Source organism: Equus caballus, chromosome 4 (assembly GCF_041296265.1).
Source record: "Equus caballus isolate H_3958 breed thoroughbred chromosome 4, TB-T2T, whole genome shotgun sequence".
NCBI classification, from domain to species: Eukaryota; Metazoa; Chordata; class Mammalia; order Perissodactyla; family Equidae; genus Equus; species Equus caballus.
The window spans coordinates 109,981,423-110,007,885 of NC_091687.1; the positions used below are offsets into that span (position 1 = coordinate 109,981,423).

General features: G+C 49.9%; 1 protein-coding gene across 6 annotated transcripts in view; it reads left to right on the forward strand.

Annotated features, from left to right (window-relative positions):
• The window catches only part of DPP6 (dipeptidyl peptidase like 6), a 986,698-nt gene that overhangs the window by 856,837 nt on the left and 103,398 nt on the right, over positions 1-26,463 (forward strand). For all 6 annotated transcript variants that reach the window (XM_070265304.1, XM_070265306.1, XM_070265308.1 and 3 more), the window contains 2 exons: positions 18,848-19,002; positions 21,147-21,244. In XM_070265304.1, the coding sequence (XP_070121405.1) occupies positions 18,848-19,002; positions 21,147-21,244 (253 nt within the window). The remainder of the gene's footprint in view (positions 1-18,847; positions 19,003-21,146; positions 21,245-26,463) is intronic.

The following is a 26,463-nucleotide window of genomic DNA, read 5'->3' on the forward strand; positions in this document are numbered from 1 at the left end:
CACTGGAGAGACAGCTGATCCTATAAAACACACCTAAAATATGCTCTCTTTATCTGGGAAACGAACTCCCCAAGAGGATGGGAAACAAACCATCCGAGTCCTCCGCTAACTCAAGGGTACACTCTCTTATCAGTGGAATTCTGTCTCCTACCCCCGCTTATGCGCAGAGCCCAGCAGGACCTCGCATGTTCTGCTCCATTTAGAGCTGATAACGTCAACTATAATCATGCAAGTTTATCTGGGAAGGAAAACGTTGGAAGAAGGCAGCAGAGAAGGTAAAGAAAGACCTGGCTTTGCAGAAAACGGTGTGGAGAAGTCACATGCTCATTCGGAGTGATCGCCCCTCAGCCCCGCCGTCGCAGGGCCTGTCTGCCCATCAAAGGCAGAAGTTCCTCCTACCAGTGTGTCACCGAAGAGCCGTTTGTAATGGGCCCTGTACCGTGTCATCTCCTTTCCAGGGCTATCTGCCTGGCAGTGTAGATATTTTCATTTTACTCCATAAATTGGACCTAAAATCATAGGTTCTTAAAATGTTGCAAACCCAGTGTTGTGCAGAGCACAAGCTGAGCATCCGGGGAAATGTGGCATGGTGGGGAGAGACAGGGCCGTGGAGTCCAGCAGCCCTGGACTGCCCCTCCCACTTACCAGGTATATGAACTCGAGCGAATTGATTCCCGGCAGGAGCCTTGGTCTCCTTGTCTATGGGATGGGTATAGCCGTGTCTACCTTGTGGAGCCTTGGTGAAAATCATGATGACGTGCAGTGTCGAGCGCTGCCACTCGTTTCTTAGGCACTCAGCAAATTGTAACTATCAGTACTTGTGTCGTCACCGTTAGAAAACACCATATGTTAGCAAAAAATAGGACAGTTTCTCATTTCTGACGCTGAATAAGTACCCAAGATCTTCACAGAAGCAAGCCTTTATCTCTGCTGTTAGCACCGCCCACCAGCATAGAAGAAACAGTGTTCTCACAGCCCCGGGAAGCGGGGACAGTGCATAGTTATCAGTTGACACTCTGGTGGTGTCTGTGTAACGTGTGGGAAGATGTATAATAAAAAGCAAGGCGTCTCACAAGCTATAGGTAGTATTATCAGTAGTAATTGCTGCCTTCTTGAGTGTCACGGCTCCAGGCAGATCTGTTTGTAGTCATTCAGATTCACTGATTGACTGTGATGATGAGCCATCAGTGAAGGTAGTGTCCATTTGGTTTGCTTATGTAAGGAGTCTGATATGAAGAGAAGAGACCTGGGACCCAATGCCTCACCCTTCCCACGTTCTCAAAGAGGGATGAAGGAGGCGACCACCCTGTGGTGACGTAGGGGAGCCACAGAAAGGAGTGATGGGGGTCCTGGTCGGCAGTATGGGAGGGCAATGAATTCAATGAAGCACTCAGGCAGAATGTGGGGTTCCTCTGTCCAGGCCCAGCCCGGAGCCCTTCTCCTCCCGTCTTGACAATGTCCTCTCCTGTCCCTGCCCACACCCAGCTCCCTGTGGGCGAGAGCCTGGAGGGAAACGGAGCCCAGAGCTCACGTCCACAACATTCTCAACACCGGATGGCGCAACGGGAATGGCTTGATAAATGCTCTGACTGGAACCATCATCCTATGGGGCATCGTGCAGCATGCCATGCAGAAAACCCAGTGTGCCATGGGACGGGGAAAGCCCTGGGTTTCTGTGACTTTAACACTTGGCAAGCACCCTTCTGCACTTTGTCTCATTTGAGTTCCTCACATAGTGGGGGGAGCAAGGGCCAGGCTTTGCTCTTTCCATCTCAGAGGTGAGGGATGTGAAGTAGGAGACTTGTTTAGGGCCCGCTAGTTAGTGCCCTGGTTGGAATGACTCTCATGCAGAGTCGTTGGGGGTGGGCTGAGGGTGGGGTCAGTAAGGGCAGGTTTGCGGGACTTGGTTTATTTCCAGATTGCCCATGTGTTTCAAATTGCAGGTTATGCACCAGTCATGAAATCACTTTAATGAAATAGGATGGTCTTGACGAGGATAGAAACTTTAATGAAAAGGGGTAAAATGGTAGGGGATAGAAAAGATCAGAATGTATTAGAAACGTAAGAATGGGTAATGTTTCACAAGCCTGTGGTCCTGATGGGTGTGTGGCTGTGATGGTGGGTTGTGGTCAAAGACAATGATGGCAGCTGACATTGATCGTTACAGAGGATGACCACCCAAGTGTTGAATGGCTAAAGGGAAGCTTGTCCAGAGGTGAACACCCTTTGGGGAGGTGGTACAGGCGTTCCTCGTTTCCTCCACGTGGAGTCCTCCAAGGATAGGAGGTGAGAGTCATAGCCTATTGAAATGTGGACACAGATTCAGTTTTCTCTCAGCCGGGACCACCTCTCAGAGAGGACCCACTCCAAGAGCTGTCTGCTCCTGAGCACCCCACTTCCCTGTGACTACAGACCCAACAGTGCCATGGGTCTGAGCAGCAGCATGAGCAGAAAGCAAGCAAGGGCAGGAGGAAACACAGCCAAGCACTGAGTGTGCCAGGGGGGCCTGGAGGCAAAAGGCCCTTCTCTCTCCCCCGTGAGTGGGCTGCGCCCTGGGCGATGCTGGCTACAGAGGAGGGAACCACGCACAGGGCAGGGCTCAGACAGCCAGGAGTGTGTTTCTTTTCTCACCCTCTGCCTCTCCCCGTGCTCCATGTCTGTTGCCCCACTGGACAGGTCTCACCAGCCGAGTTGGGATGTCTTCATTTAAAGCCAAGTCTTTAAATAGGACCCACCCTCTGTGCGTGCCCAGCTCCCCGAGCCACCCCTCACACTGCACAGGCCATTTCCTCTTGAAATCATCTCTGAAATGCCAGTCTCACCCACCCGACTCCAGGCCCCCTGAGACCAAGAGCCATGCCTTATTTATTTTATCTCCAGCACTCGGCACAGCCCAGGATAGAGGAAGGCTGGGGCGATAAGGGTTCATCCAAGTGAACTCACTAAACTGTAACAGAGCAGGGCTGGAGAAGAGAAGGGAAAGACTTGTTTTCAGTAAGGCATTTGGATTTCAAATAAGATGATGATGAGCAAATCCAGATTGAAGGAGACCGTGGGGGAGAGACGTGGCAGAGAGCTGGGAGGCCTGGGCCAGGCCTGTGAGGTCTGTGTGAACCTGGGGGCACTTGTGGGCTTCTCTGAGCCTCTGTTTTCTCATCTGTGAAATATGTTGGGCTGAAGTCCCTTCTGCCTTGAAAGCCAGAGTTGGGCGATTTTCATCTGGATCACAGGATAGGTGAGATCTGGCTATTTAGAATGTATCCTGGGTAGAAGAGACAGTGTGAGCCAAACAGAAAGAAACAGAAACAGTTGTAGGACCATGAGCCATGCCAAGGTGATTGGCTGAGACCACATTTTGAGGGCTTTGGCCTCCAAAGGGCCACATGTGGTAGAATTTCTAGCAGGGGCATCAGCACAGTGCCACCATCCCATATCCTGCACACACACCCACTCTCCAACTCAGCAGTCACTCCAATGGCTGCAGTAGCCCGTGAGTGAGTCTGCGCTTGTCAATCTCCCTTCCAGAAAGGAGTAATGCCCCCAGATGGCAAACCCATGCTCCGTGCCCCGTATGGCCCTGCCCTGACACGCATCTACCTGCACCCCCTCCCAGAGGGTGAGGAGTCCACAGCACCGAGGGAACCAGAGCCAGTGCCCATCCACTGTCCAGACAATACTCAGGTCCTCGCAACCCCAGAAATCCCTGCCCAAATGGCCCCGAGTGGGATTCGGGACATGTGCCACCCTCTTCTCTCTTTGTCCTCCCAAGGGTGGACCATGCTGCTGGTGTGAGGGCCGCCAGGCCCAAGGATGGGCCAAGGGATGGCTCTGCAGGGAGCATGGGTGGGCGGTCACGGCTGTATTCACCTAGTGCCGGATGGAGCTGGGATGGGAGTCAGCCCGGCTCTCCCTTCCTGCCACTGTCTGGGCAGACTCTGAGGGGTCTGAAAAATGCACCATCATAATGAGCTGGAAGACCAGGTTCAAAGTTGGAATTCTCAAAGTAGGAAGCTAGAACACCCTTTATTGGACAGTTTGTCACCCTCCTGTATGACCTTTACATATCTGGGTATATGGCACACGGCCCATTCGTACTCTCGCCCCAGGGAGATGAGGAGGGACCTGCAGAGGGGGCGGAGGAGTTCACTATAATGAGGAGGAGGGTGAGAAGGCAGTGGCAGGAAGCGTGAGTGATCAGAGAGGTGATTGTTGTTGCTGTTACCGTTATAAGATGGGAGACGTTACAACGTGTGTGCTGATGAGAGTCACCCAAGAGAAGGGGAGACACTGATGCTATGAGAGAGAGTCGACAAGTGAGTAATCCTTGAGCAGGATCCAGGCCACAAGTGGAGGGTTGGCCTTGGTTAAAGACAGGGACAGTTCATCCAGGATAACTGGAGGGAGGGTGGAGTACAGCTGTCCCAAGTCAAGGAGGCCACAACCTGGGCCTAGAGGCTGGAGGGATCTGTGGCATGGTGCCGCTGCCGGCCCGGAGGTGAACCTTCGGGTGGTCAGGTACCACGTCAAAGGCAAGGGAAAGACGTGGTGCACAGATGTGGCCCCAGTGAATGGAGTCCTGCCTTTGTTTCTGTTCATCTGGGTTTAATTCAATTCAAACCATCTATTGGGCGCCTGCTGTGTGCCGTGCACCATGCTGGGCAGTTTGCGCTCCACCCTGGGGGTGTTCCTTGATGGACCTGAGGAGCTCTGGACGCACCGGGACTGATGGCGTCCGAAGGAGCTGGGGAGTTCCAGGGCAGCATTGCCCCCGGAGATGGCCTGGCTCCCCGGCTCAGCCCAGGCATTCTCCTCTGCCTCCACACTCCAAATCTTACATTATCTTTTTCTGAACACCTGTCGAACTGAAATTTAGTCCTAAATTGTTGGGTTGCCAAGTTACAAACCAGGAATAAATGGGTGGTTTATGGAATTTGTGTCATTATTTGGTAATCAAAGGTAATCTGAATCGATTATTTACCTGAACGCAGAGCCCACTCCCTGTGCCAGGGCTGGCACTGAGTGTATGATAAGACCCAGCAGATATCTGTTGATTTACCGCTGTCATCCTCCTGCTAAAGCCTTGGCGCTCTCCCCTCAAGCAGCGGACGGCAACCACTGCAGCTGCTTCTAAAGGGTGGGGGGCGTTTCCATGGAGCCATCGCCCCACATGCGCTCTCTCCCCTTCGTAAGCACAGCCTGTGCTTGAGAAAGAGCCATCCAGCTCAGGGGCACGATCTGGGCTTAGAGCAGAATAAAGCTCACGTGCCCATCTGGAGCGGGTGCCCTCACCTCCTCGCCTAATGCACAGTCCACGGGGCTGCTTCCCTTCCAGCCTATGGCAGTAATCCCAGCAGATTCAGAGGACGGAAGCAGGTGGGGACGGCGTGGGCTGTCGGGAATGGCTTCGCCCTGAGCTCAGGGGTTTGTCTTGCTTTGCCACCTTCCATTATCCTCCTTCTCCAGCTGCATCCTCGGAATAGCGTGGCCACCTCCTGTGACCACACCTGGGGCGACGGGGTCCTCCATCCTCCTCACTCACACAGAATTCTTGAGGTGTTTCCCCGTAGCCAGGATGTATCTGTACAAGTCGAAAGGCAGACTCGTGTTCTTTGAACAGTAGAACCAAGAATAATTAATAATTTGATGCACTTGGGTTTAGAAACCATTCTGAGTACTGTTTATAATTTAGTTATTAACCTTCCCCTTTAAAAAAAAAAGCAAAAAATTGAGACCTAATTTCATGTCTAATACACATTGTTTTTGATAGCCATTACTTTTAAAATGTTTCACTGATATTAAGAAATAATTATGCAGAGTATCTCAGACTGATTAAGGTGACTATTTTTCTGTAAGGATTTTCTTTGAAAATATCTATTATAATGAGCTTTACTGCACTGCATCCTGAGAGGAAATATTATTCTCATCATATAATTTTAAAGCTAAAGCCAACATATAAAAGAAATGTTACATATAATTTCAAGGCTATAATTTTGCTTTGTAGTGAAAAATTCTAAGTTTCCAGAGAGGACAAAGTAGAGTCAGCACTTTTCAGAAACCCTTCGTAAATACAAACTGTGGTAAATCTCAACTGGCGGTTAAGTCACCATACAATTAAAATTCCAATTTCAGAAACTCAATCATTTTTAACTTTCTCCTGAATATTAACAGGATGATTAGCTTTGGCAAAATACCAGGAAGAAAAACATAACTAAGGAAATTAAAAATCATTATAGAGTTGAGAATACATTTTACCTAAGACACTAAACCAATCACTGTATAGATTATTAAATTAATATCTAAGTCAGTCAGAGTATTATGGAGGAACATTCTCTTTGTGTCAATTGAACACATTTCAGGAGCTGAATTTAAAACAATTTTTAGCCCGTATCAGGGCCCAAGTGGCCAGCTGTCTCCAGGCTGCCTGACTGCCCGGCTGTTGGCCTTGTGGAGAATAGTCTTGGATGAGTGATTTGAGATCTCCTGGAAGCCCCACGGCCACAATCATTTTCATTCGTCTTCAGAGGCGTGCGCAGGCTCTGGGCTTGTGGTGGGAGAGAAGGTGAGAAAAGCAGACTGGAGATGGGAGCACACCAAAGAGAAATGTCATCTCTTTCAGTATTTTCCATGGATGTGCTCCTTTCCTGTACTACCTATGTGATTTGAGCAAATTATTTAAACTTTTTTTCCCTTTAATCCATAAGGGAAAAATAAAGATAACAACAGTACCTACCTGGAGTGGTCGTTTTGAGGATTAAGTGAAAACGTACTGAAACATGCACACACAGGCACACAATGTAAGTTCTGATCAGAAGAAAGACCGTGTCCCATGTCACCCGGGCCCAGGGTTCATGGAGGGGGTCACAGTGAGGCGCCTCGGGCATCAGAACACAGCAGACTGGTCGTCACCATTCCCCGTGGATCAGCCCTGCCTTCCCAGCGTTACTCTCCCCCTCAAAGTTTTTTATTATAAAAAAGAACAGTGGCGAGGACTTGAGCGAGGCTTGTCTGTTTGGGTTGTTTTGTTGCAGAAGAAACATAATTTTTGCAGGTGCTCTACAAAATGAACAATGAAAAAGCCCACCGCCCTTCTTGGCCCTGATCGTCCGGTGTCCCCTGCGGCTCTCGTTCCAGGGGAGGCTGCGATAATCCCTGCTGACCCCTGGAGGAGAGTGAGCCATTTGCTCGCCTTCTCTTCTCCAGCGACCCAGACCAACAAGGGTGGTTGACAGTGAAACTTCCCCTGATTGCAAGGTCGAGGGTGTTCTGTTACTGGGTGCCTCGGCAGAGGCCAGATGGCTAAGCAGTGACTCACTCTTGGCCTCCACATCCATCTGGTCCTATCCTAGACCCGTCTTCCATTTGAGCTTCTTCTACTCCCTCACTTGGGCCCCTCACCATCTATCTCCAAAGCCCCAGGCTGCCGTGCAGTTCCATAATAATAATAGATGTTTTATGGCACCTGCAGGTTACAGGCACTAGGGTCTTTAAGTGGAATAACTACTATAACTCTTACAACAACAGCCTAATGAAGTAGATACCCATTTTACATCCCGTATTACAGATGAGGAAACTGAGACACCAGATGCTAAGTCACTTGCCTAAGGTCACACAGCCTGGGAGTGGCTGTGCCAGAATTTGAATCTCAAAAGTCTAGCTTGAGAGTTCATTCTCCTGAGCACGCACACCCGACCACGTAGGACAGGATGATGTTCATACCACTCCTGTGAGCCTTCAGTCTCCTCCCAAATCTCTCTCCAGTAAGCTTTCTAGGATGGTCCTGGTCGCTTGCCATGCTGACCTCCACCTGAGTGTAGCACTCTGTGATACTTGATTTTGCACATGCCACTCATTGAGCAATTAGAGATGAACAAAGGACAATGCGGTCAGCCTGGTCAACACCATCCCTCTCCTGTCCACCTCTCCTCCCTCCAAGGAACAGATGCAGCCTCTCTCGTCCCCACTGTGTGTGAACGTGATTTGCACGGTATCCGCAAAGGCACCTGCCTAACGCCTACTGCTCAGTATGTGCGCGTTCCCTCCTCTCTCCTGCACGGTCCCCCCAGCCCCCACTCAAATGCCATGCAAGACAGAAATTAGACCAAGAGGCCTTTGTTTCTTAGGGTCTTGAATGACTTTTTAAACATACGTCGTCATCTTGCAACAAGAGCGCCTTCTCACAGCAGCTGCCTACACTGAGGATGTGGGAGGCCAGACATTTTGGTCCGAGTCTTGTTTTTCCTCATCCGTGGTAAGGTTTTCTCCCCTTCGTCGGTCAAACCGTATAGTAAAAGCCGATTTCCTCTGTCTTTTCTGTTCTCCAGAGCGTGCATCTCAGTGCTTGTCATGGGGCTGTAGTCGGTGGGATGGAAAATCCTGGGCACAAAAACAGGGAATGTTGACACAAAACAATGGCTTCTGATCACACTCATGAATGCCAGCATATTTAGGGCTTTTGAGTTCAGTGGCGGCTGTAGGTCACTTGAAGGTCACCTCCACTCTGTGGGGAGGATGGTGTGCAGATCAGGAGATGGCTCAGAGAGGTCACGAGTGGCCAAGGAACAGGTGGCTGAGTATGACCTGAGCACACATCCTCACCAAGTGCCATGCCCTCTCTCTGTATCCCGTTCCCCACAAACGGGGCCCCCAGTGGCCAGACTTACTTTCAGGCTGTTCTAAATTCACACTGTTTTCCAGCAAATGCAGCCTCCTGCAGCCTTGGCAAACCTCTGCTGGTCGTTGGTGGTTACTTTTCCAAGAGCTCAAGAAATAGTATCATGTTCCATCTGGTGACAGGCATTCTAGAATCTGCTCAGAGGAAGCTCAGTCAACATTCTAGAATCCACTCAGAGGAAGCTCAGTCAACATTCTATCAACATTCTAGAATCCACTTAGAGGAAGCGCAGTCAACATACTAGAATCTGCTCAGAGGAAGCACAGTCAATATACTAGAATCTGCTCAGAGGAACCTCAGTCAACATTCTAGAATCCACTCAGAGGAAGCTCAGTCAACATACTAGAATCTGCTCAGAAGAAGCTCAGTCAACATTCTAGAATCCACTCAGAGGAAGCTCAGTCAACATACTAGAATCCGCTCAGAGGAAGCTCAGTCAACATTCTAGAATCCACTCAGAGGAAGCTCAGTCAACATACTAGAATCCGCTCAGAGGAAGCTCAGTCAGCATTCTAGAATCCACTCAGAGGAAGCTCAGTCAACATTCTATCAACATTCTAGAATCCACTTAGAGGAAGCGCAGTCAACATACTAGAATCTGCTCAGAGGAACCTCAGTCAACATTCTAGAATCCACTCAGAGGAAGCTCAGTCAACATTCTAGAATCCGCTCAGAAGAAGCTCAGTCAACACCTAAGTCAGGGCCCCAAGGGGTCAGGGTGGGGAAACAGGCCACGGTGCTGGATCAGGAGGTCTGTGAATCCACGGCACACTCAGTTATGTGTAGGACCCAATAAGTTGTATGTCACAGTACCCTTAAATATTTGTCCAATATATGCAGATGCCATTGTGGTGAGAGAAATACAAATTATTTTTAAAGGATGTTCATTGTTTCAAACTTAATTAAAATATGATGTCTGCAATTTTTTCTGTAAGAAAGGGTGCTCCTATGCAAAAAGCTTCAGAGACAGTGGCATACGCCAACCTCCTCATTTTGCAGTGGAGGACAAGGGGCCGCAGAGGTGGGTCAGAGCTGGAGTCCAGGTCTCCAGGACGGCGTGCAGCCTCCAAAGGCAGCAGGTGGAAACCAGGTGCTTTCCAAGGTGCGGTTAATCTTGTGTGGATTTTCCTCCAAAGTTCTCATTTCTCTCTACAGGGACAGATCCTGATTTTGTGGGGTCTGAAGCTTATATAATTTGGGGGCCCCCCTTGAGAAAAAGAACACTTGATTATGGATGTAAGATTCAGCCTGAGAAGCAGGGGCTGACACTCCTGCTTCTCCAGCCACAGGTGATTCCCGCGGGCCCCTCCGCCATGGTGAGGTCTGGGGCGGACTCTGCTCTCCCCCCCGAGGACTGCAGGACGCACACACTCCAGCTCACCGCTGACTTCACCTCTGCATATGTTGATTACCACTTGATTATCTCGCTGATGAGGAGCCTCTTGTAGTTTAAATACCTCCTTCACATCAGCACAGTAATTTAGAGCGAGGGAAGGGGTGAGGAGAGAGAGTGGGTACAGCTTTTTCTACTGACAAAATGTGGCTCGTGACTCCACTGCTTGGAGACTTCTTTCCAGGAGCAACTTGTCCCTCTGGCCCAGAATGAGGGGCCAGGTGTCGACAGGAGGCCCTAGGAGGGGAGGCAGTGGCCGTCTCTGCTCCTCTTCTCGGAACCTTATGAAATGCAGCTCTTAGCCAGGTCTCTGCCTCCTCTCGCTGGTCTGACTCCCAACTGAGGCCCAAGCTGGGACCCCTTGCTTCAAAACTAAGCTTCGGTTCAGACTGACAGCCTTGTCTAAGGTGCATTGTCACGAGCATGAGTCAGCAAACATCTGTTTTTGCTCTCTGATTCTGTGTGAGTATTTGAACCAGTGTCTCTATGCGTCTAGCCAAACAGCATGCTCCCTGCTTTGTCAGAGTATCGAGTACTCACTAAGTGTTGGGAGGGTGGCTGAGTGAATGGATCAGTGAACAAATGAATGAGAAAGAAAACATCTCTGACACACTGTCCCTGCCTGGGCGTGGGGCAGGTGAAGAGAAGGCATTGAGTGTAGGTTCTGGAAGCTCTCTCAAGACCCCATCGTAAAGATGAAGAGGAAAGTGGGGAGGAGCCAAAGGAGGCTGCCCACGTAAGAACAGTTGCCGCAAGCACAGGCTCAGGGCTCCTCTTTCCTTTGCCATCTCTCTATTCAAAACTTTTCTTAACCAAAGTTGGTTCATTGACCCAAATAAATGACTCAAAACCGTGACATCTGTAAATTGGGCAAAGCTCAGCAGGATAGCTCTCCTCTCTCCTCTGCACCAGCTGGGGCACCTGCAAGGCTGGGCTGGAGCCTCTGAAGGCTGGCTCATCACATATCCCGTGGTTGATGCTGGTGGCCAGCTGAGACCTGAGCCATGTTGACCGCAACACTTCCAGGTGGCCTCTCCATTTGGCCCAGGCTTATCCACAGCATGGCAGGTGGTCTCCAGGGGGAGCGTCCCAGGCAAGAGAGAGACAGAGGGAAGCATATCACCTTTTAAGACCCAGCCCGAGAAGTTACATGCCATCACTTCTACCACATTCTGTTTGTTCAGGCTGCTGCAAAGACTGCCCCAGTTCAAGGGGAGGGGACATGGACCTCACCTCTTAATGGTGAGAGTGTCAAGTTCTGGAAGAGCATGTGGGACCAGAAATATTGCCCTGGCCAATTTTGGAAAGTACAGTGTGCCACACTCAGTGAGGTGTCAAGCTTAGTAGAGCGATTTATGATAAGGTATAAATGAGTTCTCAGGAAAAAGAGTATTAATAACTCAAAATAATGTCAAGAGGTTTTTATGGGCTCAGCTTTGGAAGATGCTTGTGATGTCGTTTGTCTACTCCGGGCAGCTGTATACCCTGAGATCTTCTCCAAATTAGTGATAACCCAGGTAGTTATCATGGACCAGAGACGGCATGTAGCCCATACACTTACTTTTACTAGGACCTCAGGAAAAACAACAAAATCGTAATTGGTCAAGCTCATGAGCCCTGGGAATTTAGAACCACAGACACAGATGCTCTCCTGTGAGCCTCCTGCTTTAAGTGATGGGCCAGCCAAATCTGCAGCACTTATAAATTCAGGAACATCTTATTTTCTGCTTTTGGAGGCAGTCTGCAACTTTACGTTCTGTCTCTAAGAAAACACGAGCTGCTGCCTGAATGTTTCGTTCCTGACAGAAAATCCAGGCAGCGGAACTTCTGCCCCAAAGCTGAGCTGAAGCATCAAAAACAGGGGAAATAACTAACATGTAGAAATGGTGTGTGGTTGATTTAAAAGAGGAGAGTGAGAATTCTTGGTCTTGCCAGCCCAGCCTCATGGCTGTCTGTGACCTCCTGCCTTTCAGACATGGCTGTGCCACTGAGGGGAAGACAGAGACACAGCAGATGTATCTCCTCGCACCCCCCCATCCTCCACTGTACACAGGCCTGGAAACGTGTGTGGGACAGGATTCAAATGCAAGGATTTAGCCCTTGTGCTCTGATAGAAACGACTCTTGGCCTCCCACCCCCACCTTGCCTCACCCAGGTAAATGAGGCAGGAAGATGTGTCCTCAAAGAACTCTTAGAGAAACACCAGCAAGTTCCAGCTCCCCAAGCCACTTGAAAGCCTCTCCTCTCCCTTTCTGTCTCGTGTCTGCACACCCCTCATCAGCCTTGGGATTTCTTTCTAGCCGGATTTCAGTCCCGTGCTTGGCCTGTCCATCCTGGGAACCCTGGATGCAGCTGTCAGGGAGATGTCGATTGCGCTTCAGTTCCCGGCGTCCGGGTGCCTTTTGTGACTCTCCACGCTGCCCTCCTCTACCCCACGCCCTTCCAGTCTGCAGCGACCCTGCGTCAGACCTGTGGATGCCCAGGATCACGCATTTACATCCAGCTCCGCAGCTGCTCCCGGGGGAATTGCAGATGAGGCCTTAGCTCTTATTTAGGAGCAAAATCTCTCTTCCTTGTTAAAAAGCTGTCAGAATACAGATGGGGGAGACGTCCTTCCCTGGGCGTGGGTCCTTTGCAGACCCCTGCGATGGCATTCTGTCTTCCACTTGGGGGTGACATTGACCTTCAGCTCCATCTGACCCTGAGGACCTCAAGGACTTTCTAATCTACTGTGCACCTCCTAGGTCCATGCTACAGTGTGTGTCACCTGTAAAGAGTCTCACCCATGTGTGCACTTCAGCTAGTAGGAGGGGAAGAGGCAGTGTTGGTCCCTCCTTTTCCTAAAGGCAGGACCCGGACCTTACTCATGCCATCTCTGAGCTGCGGAGACTCCTGACTTCACGGGAGGCGGAGAGGGCCTTGACCCTGGAGGGCCATGCACCCAGCCGTGATTCACTGGTTCTTCTCCTAAAGAAGAATGAGGGGTGGATGTTGGGGAGTCGTTAGCACTCCACCTCCCCATGAGAGCCTTCTCCAATGTCTCCTCCCCGACAGTCCCTTGTGGTTTCTGCATTGACCGCCCCCCTCGGGACTGTTAGCGGTAGTCATATTTTGTTTGCTAGATTGTAAACTTTGTCTTGACTACACTGTGGCCTAGGGTTTTGTATATATTGAGGACTCCATCTTTGTTCACTGACTCAGTTTCCGTCAACCTCCTATTCCCCAGTTGTACAAGGGGGCTTCGTGCAGGGTTGTTATGAGCATCCACGAAGAGCGAAGCTAAGTGAAGACTGGACAATGTTGAACGCTGTAGAATGAAGGACGACACCAGGTGCACGTTTGCTTGCTGACTTCTAGACAAGGGAAGGGCTGTTAGGCTTCCTTGCCACAATGTGAGCAGACACAGTGAGAGATACACCGGGGCCTCACTAACGTGGACCAGGAGAGGACTCCGGGGCCAAGAGAGTGGGCTGTCTGAGGAGCGAGTGAGCAGAAATACATGCGGTCCTGAGCACCGAGCCTGGCACACTGTCATGCTTGTTAAATGGCGTTTTCTATGACCAGCCCCGCTACTGCTGTTGCTTTTGTTGTTGCGGAGGAGCTCTCCTGGGAGGACCGCCCAGGAGAGCCCGGATAAACATGCCATGTCCAGAAGGGTGGGTCAACCTTGGGCTGCTTATTGCAGGTGATTAAATCCAAAGAGGACCAATTTATCTAATGACATGAGGGCTGCAGGCAAGATTAAATGAGTTGTTTTGTGTAAAGTACTTGGAACAGTGTCTGGCGCATATTAAGCACTGTATGGGTATTTGCTAAACCAAAAAAGATGTACTTAAATCTGACTGGGGTTCAGGACGGACCTCAGCCACACAAGCACGCAGCATTTTAGACGGAAGCCAACTCGATCAGCCCATTGGAGGCTGGAAACATCAGAGCCAGAGCCATGGGGGACTCAGCCTAGCCTACTCAGTATCAGACATGTGCACTGGGGGACGAGGAGCACCAGGGCTAGTCCCCAGCTGTTAGGGCTGAGGCCAGTGGCGCCCCATCCACCGTGGTCAGGTCTGGCTTAGAAATTCCACCCAGTGAGTTTCAGGGCAGCCTCTGGCTGACTCTCTGAGCCCCTGACTCAGGAGTCTGTATCCTCCAGCGTGGAGCCAGCTCTCTGGCAACCAGCGTCGTTGTAACCGTGCGTGAGTTTCCTGTGGCTTCCTTAAGGAAATATCGCAAACTGGATGGCTTTAAAGAACAGGAATTTATTGCTTCCATTCTAGAGGCTGAAACTCTGGAATCAAGATGTCACAGGGCCATTCTCTCCTGAGAGTCTGAGAAGAATCTTTCTTGTCTCTTCCAGCTTCTGGTCCCTCACCATCCTTGATGTTCCTTGGCTTGTGGGTGCATCACTCCTGTCTCTCCCTTTGCCATCACACGACATTGTCCCCTGTCTGTCTGTGTCTCTTTTCCTCTCTTTATAAGGACACCTGTCATACTGGATTAAGGGCCCACCCTGCTCCAGGATGACCTCATCTTAATTTATATCTTAATTACATCTGCAATGACTCTGTTTCCAAATAAGGTCACATTCTCAGGTACCAGAGATTAGCACTTCAACATGTCTTTTAGGGGGACACAATTCAATCCACAACAAACCTTTAAGGGGAAGCTATCATTCTTCTATTCAAGAAGGTTTACTCCTCCCAAATAATTTGGGAACATATTTCATATATATTGATAAAGCCATATGCCTACAGTTCCAAAATACAATACTCATTTGATCACATAGGGCATATTTGTGTGGTCAGTCGTTCTTAACCAGAATGTACACGAAAGTCACCCATAGAGCTTTGCAGAAAAGGGGCCTCTGCCCTCCCCCTGACCCCAGTAAATACTGATTGTTCTGCTGGGGTGGGTGGAGCAGGGCCCGAGCATCTGTACCGAAAGCACACAGCATTCCCAGGTGCTTCCCTGAGAACTGCCTGAGCCATGCCAGGCGGCATTGTGAAATGGTACCCGTGACCCCCGGCTCATTCTGCACCTGCCAGACAATCTGGGAAGTGTGAGAATTCCTCTTCTTTGCAGGACTGGCCTCAAGGACTACCTTGAGCCCAAAGGGACTTTGTCCTACAGGATAAGCCCTAAACATTGTTTGGCGTGAATGAATAACATTCAAATAGCAGAGTTGGCTTCCTGAAGACACAGTGTCAAGAAATGAGGACACTCGGCCTGGATCCTATGACCTTAAGCTGCGTGCATAAAACTTCCCGCCTCTTCAAGGGAGAGGCAGTCACGACTGCCCCAAATGTATCTTTCATGTTTGATTCTGGAATGGTCCCTGGACAGGCCAGGGAAGGTGAAGGAAAGCTATATCCTCCAGTTTTTACAAGTTAATTGTACTTGCTCAGACAGGCTGGTTTCCTGTCGTGTTCCAAGGCAAAGGTTCATGCAATTATTTAGTCAATGAAATAGAGTTTTCTTCTCTGCAAAACTCTATTCCTAAACTACATTTGGTTCATGGCATTTAAGCCAACTGCCTCATTAAGCTGGAAATCCTGAAGAAAACATTTGCAGAATAGGGACATTCATAATTAACACAAAAATGTCAAGATCTCATCTGCCTGGTCTTTTCCCCCCTTAGTTTCTTGTACTTAATTATCTCTTTAATGAGCAGCTAACACACAGAAAAGTAAAAACTCCAAGGGACAGTGTGTCAAAGGGCATTTAGGGAAAATAAACTAAAGATACTGTCGTTTTGTGTGGCCTGACCTTTGGTGCAGCAGAATTTCTTTTTATTTGCCACCATCTCGCTGCGAGATGGAATTGAAAGGAACTCACATTTGCCAACACCCTCAGCAGACGTTTGTCGTCCCTGGACGGTGTGGTCTCTGACTTCCCTTCCAGGCAGCTCGTTTTCTGGGCTGAAGTGATCCTTTTTCAGCATCTGAATTCTCTGAACGGTGACTTGAGCTGAGTGGAAATACTCCGGCACTTGCCAATGGAATTGACAGAAATATATTATTCTCAACCGAGCTTCAGGCCTAGCCTTCACCACGTATTTTCTTTCTCTCTTCCCCTTGCATGTGTGACCCCCTCCTGCGCTGTGCTGGCTGAACCAAAGCAGTTGTGTTTCCTTTAGGTCTCAGGGCAAGCCTAGAAATGAGATATCCACAAAGATGGGTGGAAATGAGAAGCGGGCCGTGCCTCCCTCTCCTGGTCACCCCTCACCAAGCGTCTGGGGCCTGTCTGAGAATGAAGGGGTGTAACTCTGCACAAGGTTTGGATTGTCATCCCTCTCTTTCAGGAGACTGCTCTGGGTTCAAAGAGAAGAAACAGATGCATTCTCTCTGCAGGGGTTGTGTTGTTATTTGTTTCTGTCCAACGCTTTTTCCTCTATGAAGCCTTTGTTGCAGCCGGCTGTTTTCCTATTTGGGATCTTCCTGAGTTGGCCATGAATTAACGCGCTGTGAAAAGCACTGCCGGGCTCCTCTCGGCTAACTGCGGGTCCACTCGGCTTCCTTGCCCCGCCTCTGCCCCTTGAATCTCGCTCTCTCATAGTGGGTTCGCTTGTGCCCTGATCGGGCCCTCCCTCCCAGCCCTGCAGCACAGAATTGATTGAGCAGAATCACCCGCAAATTGCATTGCAAATGGTACCTATTTTTCCAGCCAACCATCTGCCGGAGTCTATTACTCACTTCTCCTCACCAGCCGACCGAACGAATCAGGTGGTTCTGTAGAAAGTCGTTTCTGAATCACCTCATTCCAAATGCGCACCTGAAAGTCACTTTTCTGGCTGCTGAAGACACTGGAAAATTACAAGCCCTGGAGAGTTGGCCGTCTTCCTTTTTTTTCACCTCAGCAGACCTTTGGGTTTTTATAGGCTCTGGAAAAAGCTTCTGAGTCGTTTCACGGGATGCCACGAGATCACAGAACACTGGAGGTGGAGGGGATGTTGGGGGCTGCTACTGTGCCCCTCGGTTGACAGATGGGGACTCGTTCAGAGCCTCTGAGTGGAGACCAGACTAGACCCCAGATGCAGGGCCCTTTCATCCATTTTCCACTGAGGAGCTGTGTTCCAGACCGGGGATGCGTGGTAGAAAGTCAGATATGTGCAGGCATCATGCTGGATGAGTCTCTACTCCTGGTGATGGAGTCCAGCGGCAAAACCAGGTCACAATGGATGGGGTCTCCACAGGCTGCTGGCAGGCCTGGAGGAAAGCGCTCGGAAGGGCAGGTGAGAATTACTCAGGAGGAGAACGGCTCTTAATGAAGTGCGTTAACTCCTAGGATTGCTGCTGCAGGTCCCATAAGACATTGGGGTTTCTCCCTCTAGGAAACTGGGCCGGCAGAGCTAGGGACGGAGGGACAAACTGCACCATCAGTCAGGCTCCCCCAAACCCAGAGTCAGCCTCTGGCGCCCACCCCGGGAGAGAGCATTGCAGCAAGCCCCACTTTCGGTCCCTGAACTTGGTGTGGAATGCCTTCAGCAGCCAGGCCCTCGCCAACGTGGCCCTGAGCTCTCCTCTCCATCCTGGCCGACAGTCACCCACCCGCCGTCAAGGCTGGCCCAGCTTTGTGTCCTCCCGCCTTGCTTCTTTCCCTCTCTGTGGTCCTTTCCTCCCGTGGGCCCCATCCCTTGGCTTTAATCCAGTTGACGTTGTTCCCCATTGTGTTACATGCACTCGTCTTGTTTTCTCAACGTGATTTCAGTTTCCTCGATTGCCTTTCTTTCACTATGGGCACAGGGAGCTGGTTTACGGTCTACACCTAGTAACGACCAGTTGAATGAGACTCGTACTATGTGATTGTAGAATGATACATCATTATTTTAAAAACAAATCTAGAGGGAATTAGTTTTCGATACATATAGACCATGTACAAGAAAGAATCCCATGACCTCATGGCTGTTTAGCACTGAGATGCAGCCTCTGGTCCCCATTCTCTCACTTGTTACACTTGGGAAGTGTCTTCCATGGGCTTGTAAAAAGCAGACTAGAATAGGTCTTTCTGGAACAGATGCCAGATCCTATAAAACTCATCCATAGTTAAAACTCTAATTAGCCAAGATGCTTGTGGGATGGGGCGGAATAATGGGTATTTCTGGTGGAAACCTAAAAGAATCACTATTTCCATTTCAGTTCTGTTGAAGATGGGGCCGTCTTGTTTTTCTGCCACACAGAGGAAATTGCATCCTTCTTTTAAGAGTGAGGACCATGCTGAGCCTTTGAACACATTCTCCTTCCGCACAGCTGTGCACGCGGGGGTCTGCGTGTAGGCGTGAATCCCCAGGCATCTCCTGCAAGTTGAGCTGGGATTCTCTGGGATTCAACCTCCAACACGGCTTGCTTTCTCACTCGGTTCTGCCCGGGGGTGCCCTGCTTCCGTGTGAATTGATTTCCTCTAGTTCTGTTGTTCAAATCATCTTAAAATAATAACCCACAACAGTACAATACTAATTCAGTTCAAAAAGTACTTGTTAGACTCCTAGTGCTCAAATTTGTGCCAAAAAAAGAAGGTTTCCAGACAACTAGCATCCATTCCATTGGGCCTTGATTTATTGGGTTTACTGTGCTGAGGTTTAGGGTGAGGTCTGATGGTGTTTTTTGAGAGCCTGTGGAATGAAGTCATACTCAGGGCACAGGGACGACCTCTCGAAGGTTGTAGAAGATAAATGTCCCCAGGGGGATTCATTTACCTCCTGGCCAGCTCGCAATTGTGCCTGCTCGTCGCTGGTTTCCACTCCATTTGTTGCCTGCTCACATCTCTCTACTTTGTTTGCTTTCCCTCAGAGGAGATTTTGAAGACCCACATTGCCCACTGGTGGTCTCCTGATGGCACAAGGCTGGCCTACGCCACCATCAACGACTCACGCGTGCCCGTCATGGAGCTCCCAACCTATACCGGCTCCATCTACCCCACCGTGAAGCCCTACCACTACCCCAAGGTAGGGAGAAGAAACGGCAGAACAGATTCTCTGCATTATTCATCACCCCACCCAGCCAACTCCGAACGTGGAGCTGTGATAATCAGATGTGTTATGAGCAATGCAGTCAACAGAGGCAAGATTAATTACTTCCCATTACATTGCATTAAATTCCCATCTCTGTTGAGTTGAATTTGTTGGCACGTTAACTTTATTTTAAATAATTGAACTAACGTTAATCATTTGTCTAAGCTTCATCAGAACCAAAATAAATACATTACCTCCACTTGTGATTCCTGGGCGACAAAAACTCACCCTGCCCACTCTTAGGGCACTCTCTCCTCGGCATCCTTTTCTAGAATTTGGCTTCCGGGAGGTCAGTGGGACCTACCTGACCCTGGCCCCCTGGGTCTGGGCCAGGCTGTTTTCTGCTTGGCCACGTTCTGACCCATGGTGTATCTAATTGCTCCCCAGACCAAGCTGTTAGCAGAAAGAGCCAGCGGAACAGCAAGGGTGCAGGGCAGTGGGGAGCGGGACGAACATCCAAACCTCGCTTTGTTAGCAAATCGCAGCCTCCCAGCGGGAAGGGAGGACCTGATGCCAAACCTCTACAGCCAGCTCGATCGAAGAGGGGCTGAGGTCCGAGAGAGTGGACACACAGGCAGCTGTCCTGCTGCCCTCTGGCTTCACTGGACTGCCCCGAGGCTCCTGGGGCGGCGAGATGAACGTGAGCACTTCACCACCAGCACCCGCCTGGTGACAGCACGCTCGCTCCCTCCTGGGGCTGCCTCCTCCTCCAGCCTCCGCCAGTGAGCACAGAGCCTCAACTTCCCAAGGATCAGAGGCTCAGAGAGCGGCTGCCACATGTCTTGTAAACCTGAAATACAAGACATGGCAGCCTATAATTGGGAGCAAGAGAGGCAATAATGTACAAGTGAGGCCAGCGAGGTTCCGAGAGTCCCAGGCCAGCGAAAGGAAACAGCTGGCGTCTCAGTCAGCTCAGGCTCCATAACAACACCACAGACTGCGCGGCTTAAACAACAATTTACTTCTCATAGTTCTGGAGGCTGGAAGCCTGAGGGTGCTGGCATGGTCAGGCTCTGGTGAGGGCTCTCTTCCTGGCTTGCAGACAGCCACCTTTCTCTGCCTCCTCACGTGTCAGAGAGAGAGGTCTGGTGTCTCCTCCTCTTCTTGCAAGGGCACTGATCCGTCATGGGGCCCCCACTCTCATGACCTCATCTAACCCTAATCACCTCCCAAAGGCCTCGCCTCCAAATACCATCACATTGGAAATTGGGGGTTCAAGATACGAATTTTGGAGACACAGACATTCAGTTCACAACACCTGGTAATAGAGACCCTTCTCCAGAGTTCTTTGACTGGTGTGGTCAATATCCAAGGAGGTCCCAGATGGAGGGGCATGATTCCTCTGAGGCCACAGCCCTTGCCTCTGCTGTTTTCCCTGACAGCATGTGGATGTCAACAAGTGACATGGATTTGCCTTTTGGCAGATTCTTTTACTCCTTTTTTAGCTAGTCGTGCTTGGACTTCACTCTGCATTATGTGGAAGGGTCTGGGAGTTTTAGCTGGAAACACACTTCAGTCAAGTGCGCTGGACTGATCGTGAATCTTTCAAGCCCTCTCCATCCCCACCACACCTGCACACAGGATAGCTCGCAGCTGTCTGAGTTTCATCTGACCTCCCAGAGATGGAAGGGTTTCCCTGGTGAACCCTTTTGAGGGAGTTCCCCTAATCTGGGAGTGATGACCTGAAATCCAGGAAAGTAGGGGCCCCTGGATTTTATAGTGAACTCTGGGACAGGTACTCTGAACTTGGAATTATGAAATCTCAGGTTGCTCAGGATTTGGGGTTTTGTGTTTTAGTAGAAAGGCAACATATTCTGGCTAACAGAATTCAGACGCCCCTTGCCCCATGACACCCTCTCCCAGATCAGAGGCAAGGGTTGGCGCACCTGCCTGACTTCTGCCCTGTCCTACTGCTGATTCCTCTGTGAACCCCAATGTCTCCCTCTGCTGGATGCAGAGAAGTGAGGGCATCAGGCAGACCCAGTGGTCCCGCTGATGAGGAAATGCCACATCTCTCCCAAGGCACCGTCCAGGCAGGAGGTGGCTCACTGACATCTCTGTCCCCTTTCACTTCCCAGGCTGGATGTGAAAACCCCAGTATTTCCCTCCACGTCATTGGCTTAAATGGACCCACCCATGATCTGGAGATGATGCCACCTGACGACCCACGAATGAGGTTTGCTTCTTTCCCTCTATTATGTTAAAAAAAATAAGATGAATGTTCATTTACATGGTCTCTTCAAGTTCTGATATATTTTACTGCTAATGTAAACATCCAAGAAAAAGGTGCATGTTCTAAAGTTTTCCTTGCTGCCTTATGATTCAGTTTTCTGAGAAAGGAACACGAGTCAAACCAGCACTACTATTTCTTACCTTGGGTCAGGAGCAGCTTCTCCTCCCCAGGAGGCTGGGCTTCTCTGGGAAGGGCCATGTCTGGTCAACTGCACATCTTTAGTAGGGGCCACACTGCCTCACACACAGCAGACACTGGAGAACCGATGCTGTCTTTCCAAGAAATCCATGTAATCGGACTTTATGTAAATAGCGCCCCCTTTTTAGAGCATTATTTTAGAGCACGACTGTACTTTGCCAGCTCCAGGAACTGATGGCAAATCCTGTTCCAATAAGCCAAATTGCCCAGTTGCAAGATAACAACCATGTAGTTGGTGGAACATGTTGACAAAGGTAACTACTTATTACTAATGTCTGGGTTAGGTAGATCTTTTTAAAAAATCAGAACAACTGAGTAGGATCCATCTAAGTGAAGTGCTCTGAATATTAGTTTCATTTTGTCCCAGAGGTCAAGTGGCCTGGGGACTGATTGTGCTCCCAGAGCCCACTTAAAACATTAAACCTCTCTTTGTTGAGAACATTGATGAGAGACTCAAAAAAGAGGAAGGAATTGCACTGATGCCAGGATCCACTCACTTGTAGACCCCCTAAGTCTATGAATGGGTCATTCAGCCAAGAAGGATTCATATGGAGACTCAGCAAGTACCCAACCCAAATTTTGCCGTAATTCTCGCTTATATCATCAGGGCTGAGTGCTCAGACACTTGGTTCTGCTGGTCCTTTGTGAATGGTGCGTCTTTCTCCTGCAGGGGTTTCCATCTGCCCACACCCCAGAAGCCAGAGGCCTCTGCAGAATTCCATTGGGTTTCCTTCAACTCTTTCTTCTTCAATGAGATTTAAAATGCTGTCAAGTCCTCAGGTGCACAGACCAGGCACAGAATTCCAGTGCTTTATAAGGGCTCTTTGTTGCTCTTCTCCCTGTCCTGGATTGATCTCCTCCCTCTTGCAGCCAGTCCCAAGGCATGACTCTCTGATGACCCCTCCTTGAGGAGTGGGTCCTTAGTCTGCGCTGGTCAGGGGAGTTAAATCGATTTGGCTGATATTTTTGCTGGCATTGAAGGAACATTCAGATCATTGCTTTGTCTTCTCTCCTGAAGACGTGTATATTCCATTGTTTTCCTTTCCACCCCCATCCCTGCCAAGCCTCCTGGGGCCTGGTCCAGCAAACTCACTGAATTAATACGGAAAGTCACCTGGAAAATTTAAGCCATCTGTTTGAGTTAATTGAAAATCTCGTTTAGTCAATTTGGTGATGCTGTTTCCGCAGGCTTGATTAGCTTCAAGGACAATGAAAAATTAGCCTCAGTCAGGGCTTGAAGCTCGGCTGCTGGTCTCAGGCTTTCTGCTTGCTCTGATTTCCCGGGCTCAGTGCAATAACGCCTTCGTATGTAATATAAATCTGTAATATGGAAGTGTCACGCTTTCTTGCACTCCTCTGTCGCACATCCTCGAGATTTCTCAAAAGTGAGCACAAATCTGTCAGAAATCATGGACTAAATGTGAGCGGCTGTCTATTGAGCACTTAGTGTTTACAGCCGTTAGACTGAGCGCCGGGTATGTAGCGGTGAATGAAACACGGAGGTTGTGATGCAGGGGGCAGACAGACCTTGAACAAATCCATACAAGTGAGTGACTGACTGCAGGTGTGAGAGGGGCCATGGAGTGTGGCATGTGGAAAAGGAGGCCAGCCTGGCCTGGAGGGTGACAGCATCGTGGCTTAGAGCAGGCTCCCTCAACCTCAGCACTCTCGGTGTTTGGGGCCCAATGACTCTCTGCTGTGGGGGCTGTCCCATGCATTGAGGGTGTTTAGCAGCACCCTGACCTCCACCCATTGGATGTCAGTAGCACCCTCCTCTGAGCTGTGACAGTCACTCTCCAGTCGTTGCTTAATGTCCCCAGATTGTGAACCCCGGTGTCGAGTGAAGGTTAGGTTCTCAAGCCAACTGCCTGGTTCAAGTCTTGGTTCTGTGGTCTTGGGCAAGTTACTCAATCTCTCCTGCTTCAGTTTCCTCATCTGTAAGATGGAAATAAATATTAATAATGAGTGTTTACTCTCATGGGTGGTTGTGAAAATTAAATGAGATACTGCACACAGCACACGGCTGGCTCATACAGTCATCCCGTCTCATGGCTGTAAATACTACCTATAGGCTAACAACTTTCACCTTTGAACTCAGCCCTGACCTGCCCTCGGAACCTGTCTTGCCATCCAGCTCCTTCCCATCCGGGACATGACTCAGCCCTCTGCCTGGGGGATCCGCGCTGTATTCGCCACCATCTGCTAGTCACTTAGTGTCCTTCTTGGTTTTCAGATCAACTGTCGCAGTGTGGCAGTACCTGTGTTCAAGTAATTCTTATTTTACTTAATAATGGCCCTAAAGCACCATTAATCTCTTACTGTGCCTAATTTATAAGTTAAACTTTATCATAGGTATGTATGTATAGGAAAAACCGTAGTATATATGGGGTTCATTAGTATCCACAGCTTCAGGCATCCCCTGGGGCTCCTGGACCGTATCCCTCAGACAAGGAGCCTGCTGTGCACAGGAGGAAACTCAGGGAGAGAGGTCAGTGTGCAGATTCTACGGACGCCATCTCTGGGCTGATGAAAGTCTGTCTCCAGTAAGAGGAGAATTTATTTCCTGCCTTTAGGCAGAAAAGGGGGAGCTTTTTCTGGGTTTGCTGCTCTTTAATTGCCTTCAGCTCAAAATAATTTTTATGTCAAAGAGGCATATTTTGGGGTGACATATTCTGGTTTCCTTCACAGCTAAAGGAAGGAATCTAGAAAAAGTAAAAATAAGACACCTACTTTGTGGAGTGATATAAAAAGGAATGAGACCTAAATAATGCCCTCAAAAATCTGGGAAGGAATCGACAACAAACAAAGAAATGTATAATGTTAAAAAAATTAAGTGCTACAAAATAGGCATCAATTCTTCGAGGAGTGTTCCTCAGGATGAGAAATGACTTCCTCGGAGGAGGCTCCAGAGGAGTGCGACGCATGGGCGAGGTCTTGCCGCGTTGGGACACAGATAAAGGCATATTCCAGGATCCAGGTTTAAGAGAAGTAGATAAGTGCAGGGCTGGGTTCCTGGGAAGGGTGTGTGGGGCCCAGAAGCATCTTCGGTTGCGGGTTGTGTGTTAAATTGTAAAACCATGACCCCAGGGCTGTTTGTATTCTCCTTTTCTCCTTCCAAACTGAGCTTCTGGACGTGCTGGCTTGTTTTCACTGTTGTTTTTCCCTCTGCCCATCTCTCCAGGAGTGAGGACGTGGGCTTACCCTGTCTTACAGGACGGCGGCTGTGTCCCAGGGCGATCCCTGGGAACAGCACTGCTGAGGGCTTTCACACACGGGTCACTGAAGCTTCACGCAGCTCTGTGACACGGGTCCCGCCGTCTCCCCATTCTACAGATGCAGAGACTGGGAAATACAGAGCTTATGGAATGTGTCTCAATCCACACAGAGCATTAGGGCTGGCTCCAGGATCCGCCCTTAACTCCTAGCCCCTGCACAGCCCCCACAGAAAGATTCAGAGAATTCTGGAAGTCCATGGGTCACCTTCAACAGGCTGCTAGGAGCCGTCAAGAGGAAAAAATAAAACACTTCCTCCATTGGCTATCTAACCTTTATACCCTCATTTCCAGTTTCCCCTGTTGTTTATTAACCAGCCTGACTTCCCCCTGAGGGTTCTCGGAAATGGGGAAAATTGGGCTTCGGAGTCCTTCCGCCTGCCAAACACTGACTGGCCATCGGCATGTGCCATGCGCTGTGTCAGGCCCTTGGATGACCTCTCCCATCAGGTCACTCGCCTTCCAGAAAGCACAACAGCTCGTGGTCACCAGGGCTAATGAGGTGCTGGGCGGAGGGGGAGCCGCAGGAGCTGAACTCGAGGAGCAGCTTCCTGGAGCAAACGTGGGGCCACCTCGGAAGACGTGCGCGTGAAGGATGCCCGAGCTTGGCGACCTGCAGTGAACCCGAGTCGAGGGCGAGTGGCCAGGCCGAGGAGAGCTGCCCGCACCTGTCCAGGAGTGCCGGGAGCAGCACTGGAGCCTGGGGGGGAGAACCAGATGGAAACCGTCACGCGTTGCCTGGCCTGCGGTTTTACGATTTCACACGCGAGCCTGGTTGCACCCACAACACAGACACGGTTGTTTTTTGCAGGTTTTCCTCTGGCCTTTCCAGAGCAATGGGGCTGGGTGTTGAATTAAGATGCGGCAGATGCCTGGCAGGATCGTTTTGGAGACGCGTTGCCCTGTGCTGATCTGTGTGTTTATTCTCCTCCAATGTCCCGCTCATGTGTTGGCCCCGCCATCTCCTCCTGCCCCGGCAGCCACAGGCTGCACCCTGGTCGCAGTGGGTGAGAAAGAACCCGGTGGTGTGTCCCTGATTCAGGGGGCCCAGAGACGGTCCCCTCCCGGACCCGGCCCCTTTCATGGCCTATCAAAGGCCCAAAGGACTCTCGCGTTTGTGTTCTCTTATTTTCCTTCAGTTTATTCACTTTGATCTCCAGTACTGAGGATTGAGATCTGCCCTCTTCACGGCACACCCTCCTGCCCAGTGCAAGGCCTCTCCCAGTTCTTCATTTGTTCTTTAGTCCCTATTCCAGTGACCCCCAACCTCATAGGCACCGATTTAAAATTAATTTAGGTACCCTTTTTTCCCATTAATGTTAGTTAAACATGTATTATTGTGTGTGTGCGTGTGTGTGTGCATGCTTCTTTTACATGAATGGCGCTATGATATGCATGTACTTGTAATTTTGTGTGTGTGTGTGTGTAGATGTTGGTTCCTCTTTTTTTCACTCCACACTGTGAAAGACCTAGCATACCGATGTGTGTGCGTGCAGCTTACTGCTCCTAAATGCACACAGTGACTCTCTAGATTTCTGCCTATTCCCAGGAAGCTTGCATTCTCGCCTCCTCTGCCTCCACAGTCCTCCTCCGCGTGCACTGCCTGTGATACACCCCATTCTGACCCAGATGTGATACACAGCCTTCTTCTGTCCAAGCTGTACAAAATGCAGACTTGCTGGGAGGTTGGTC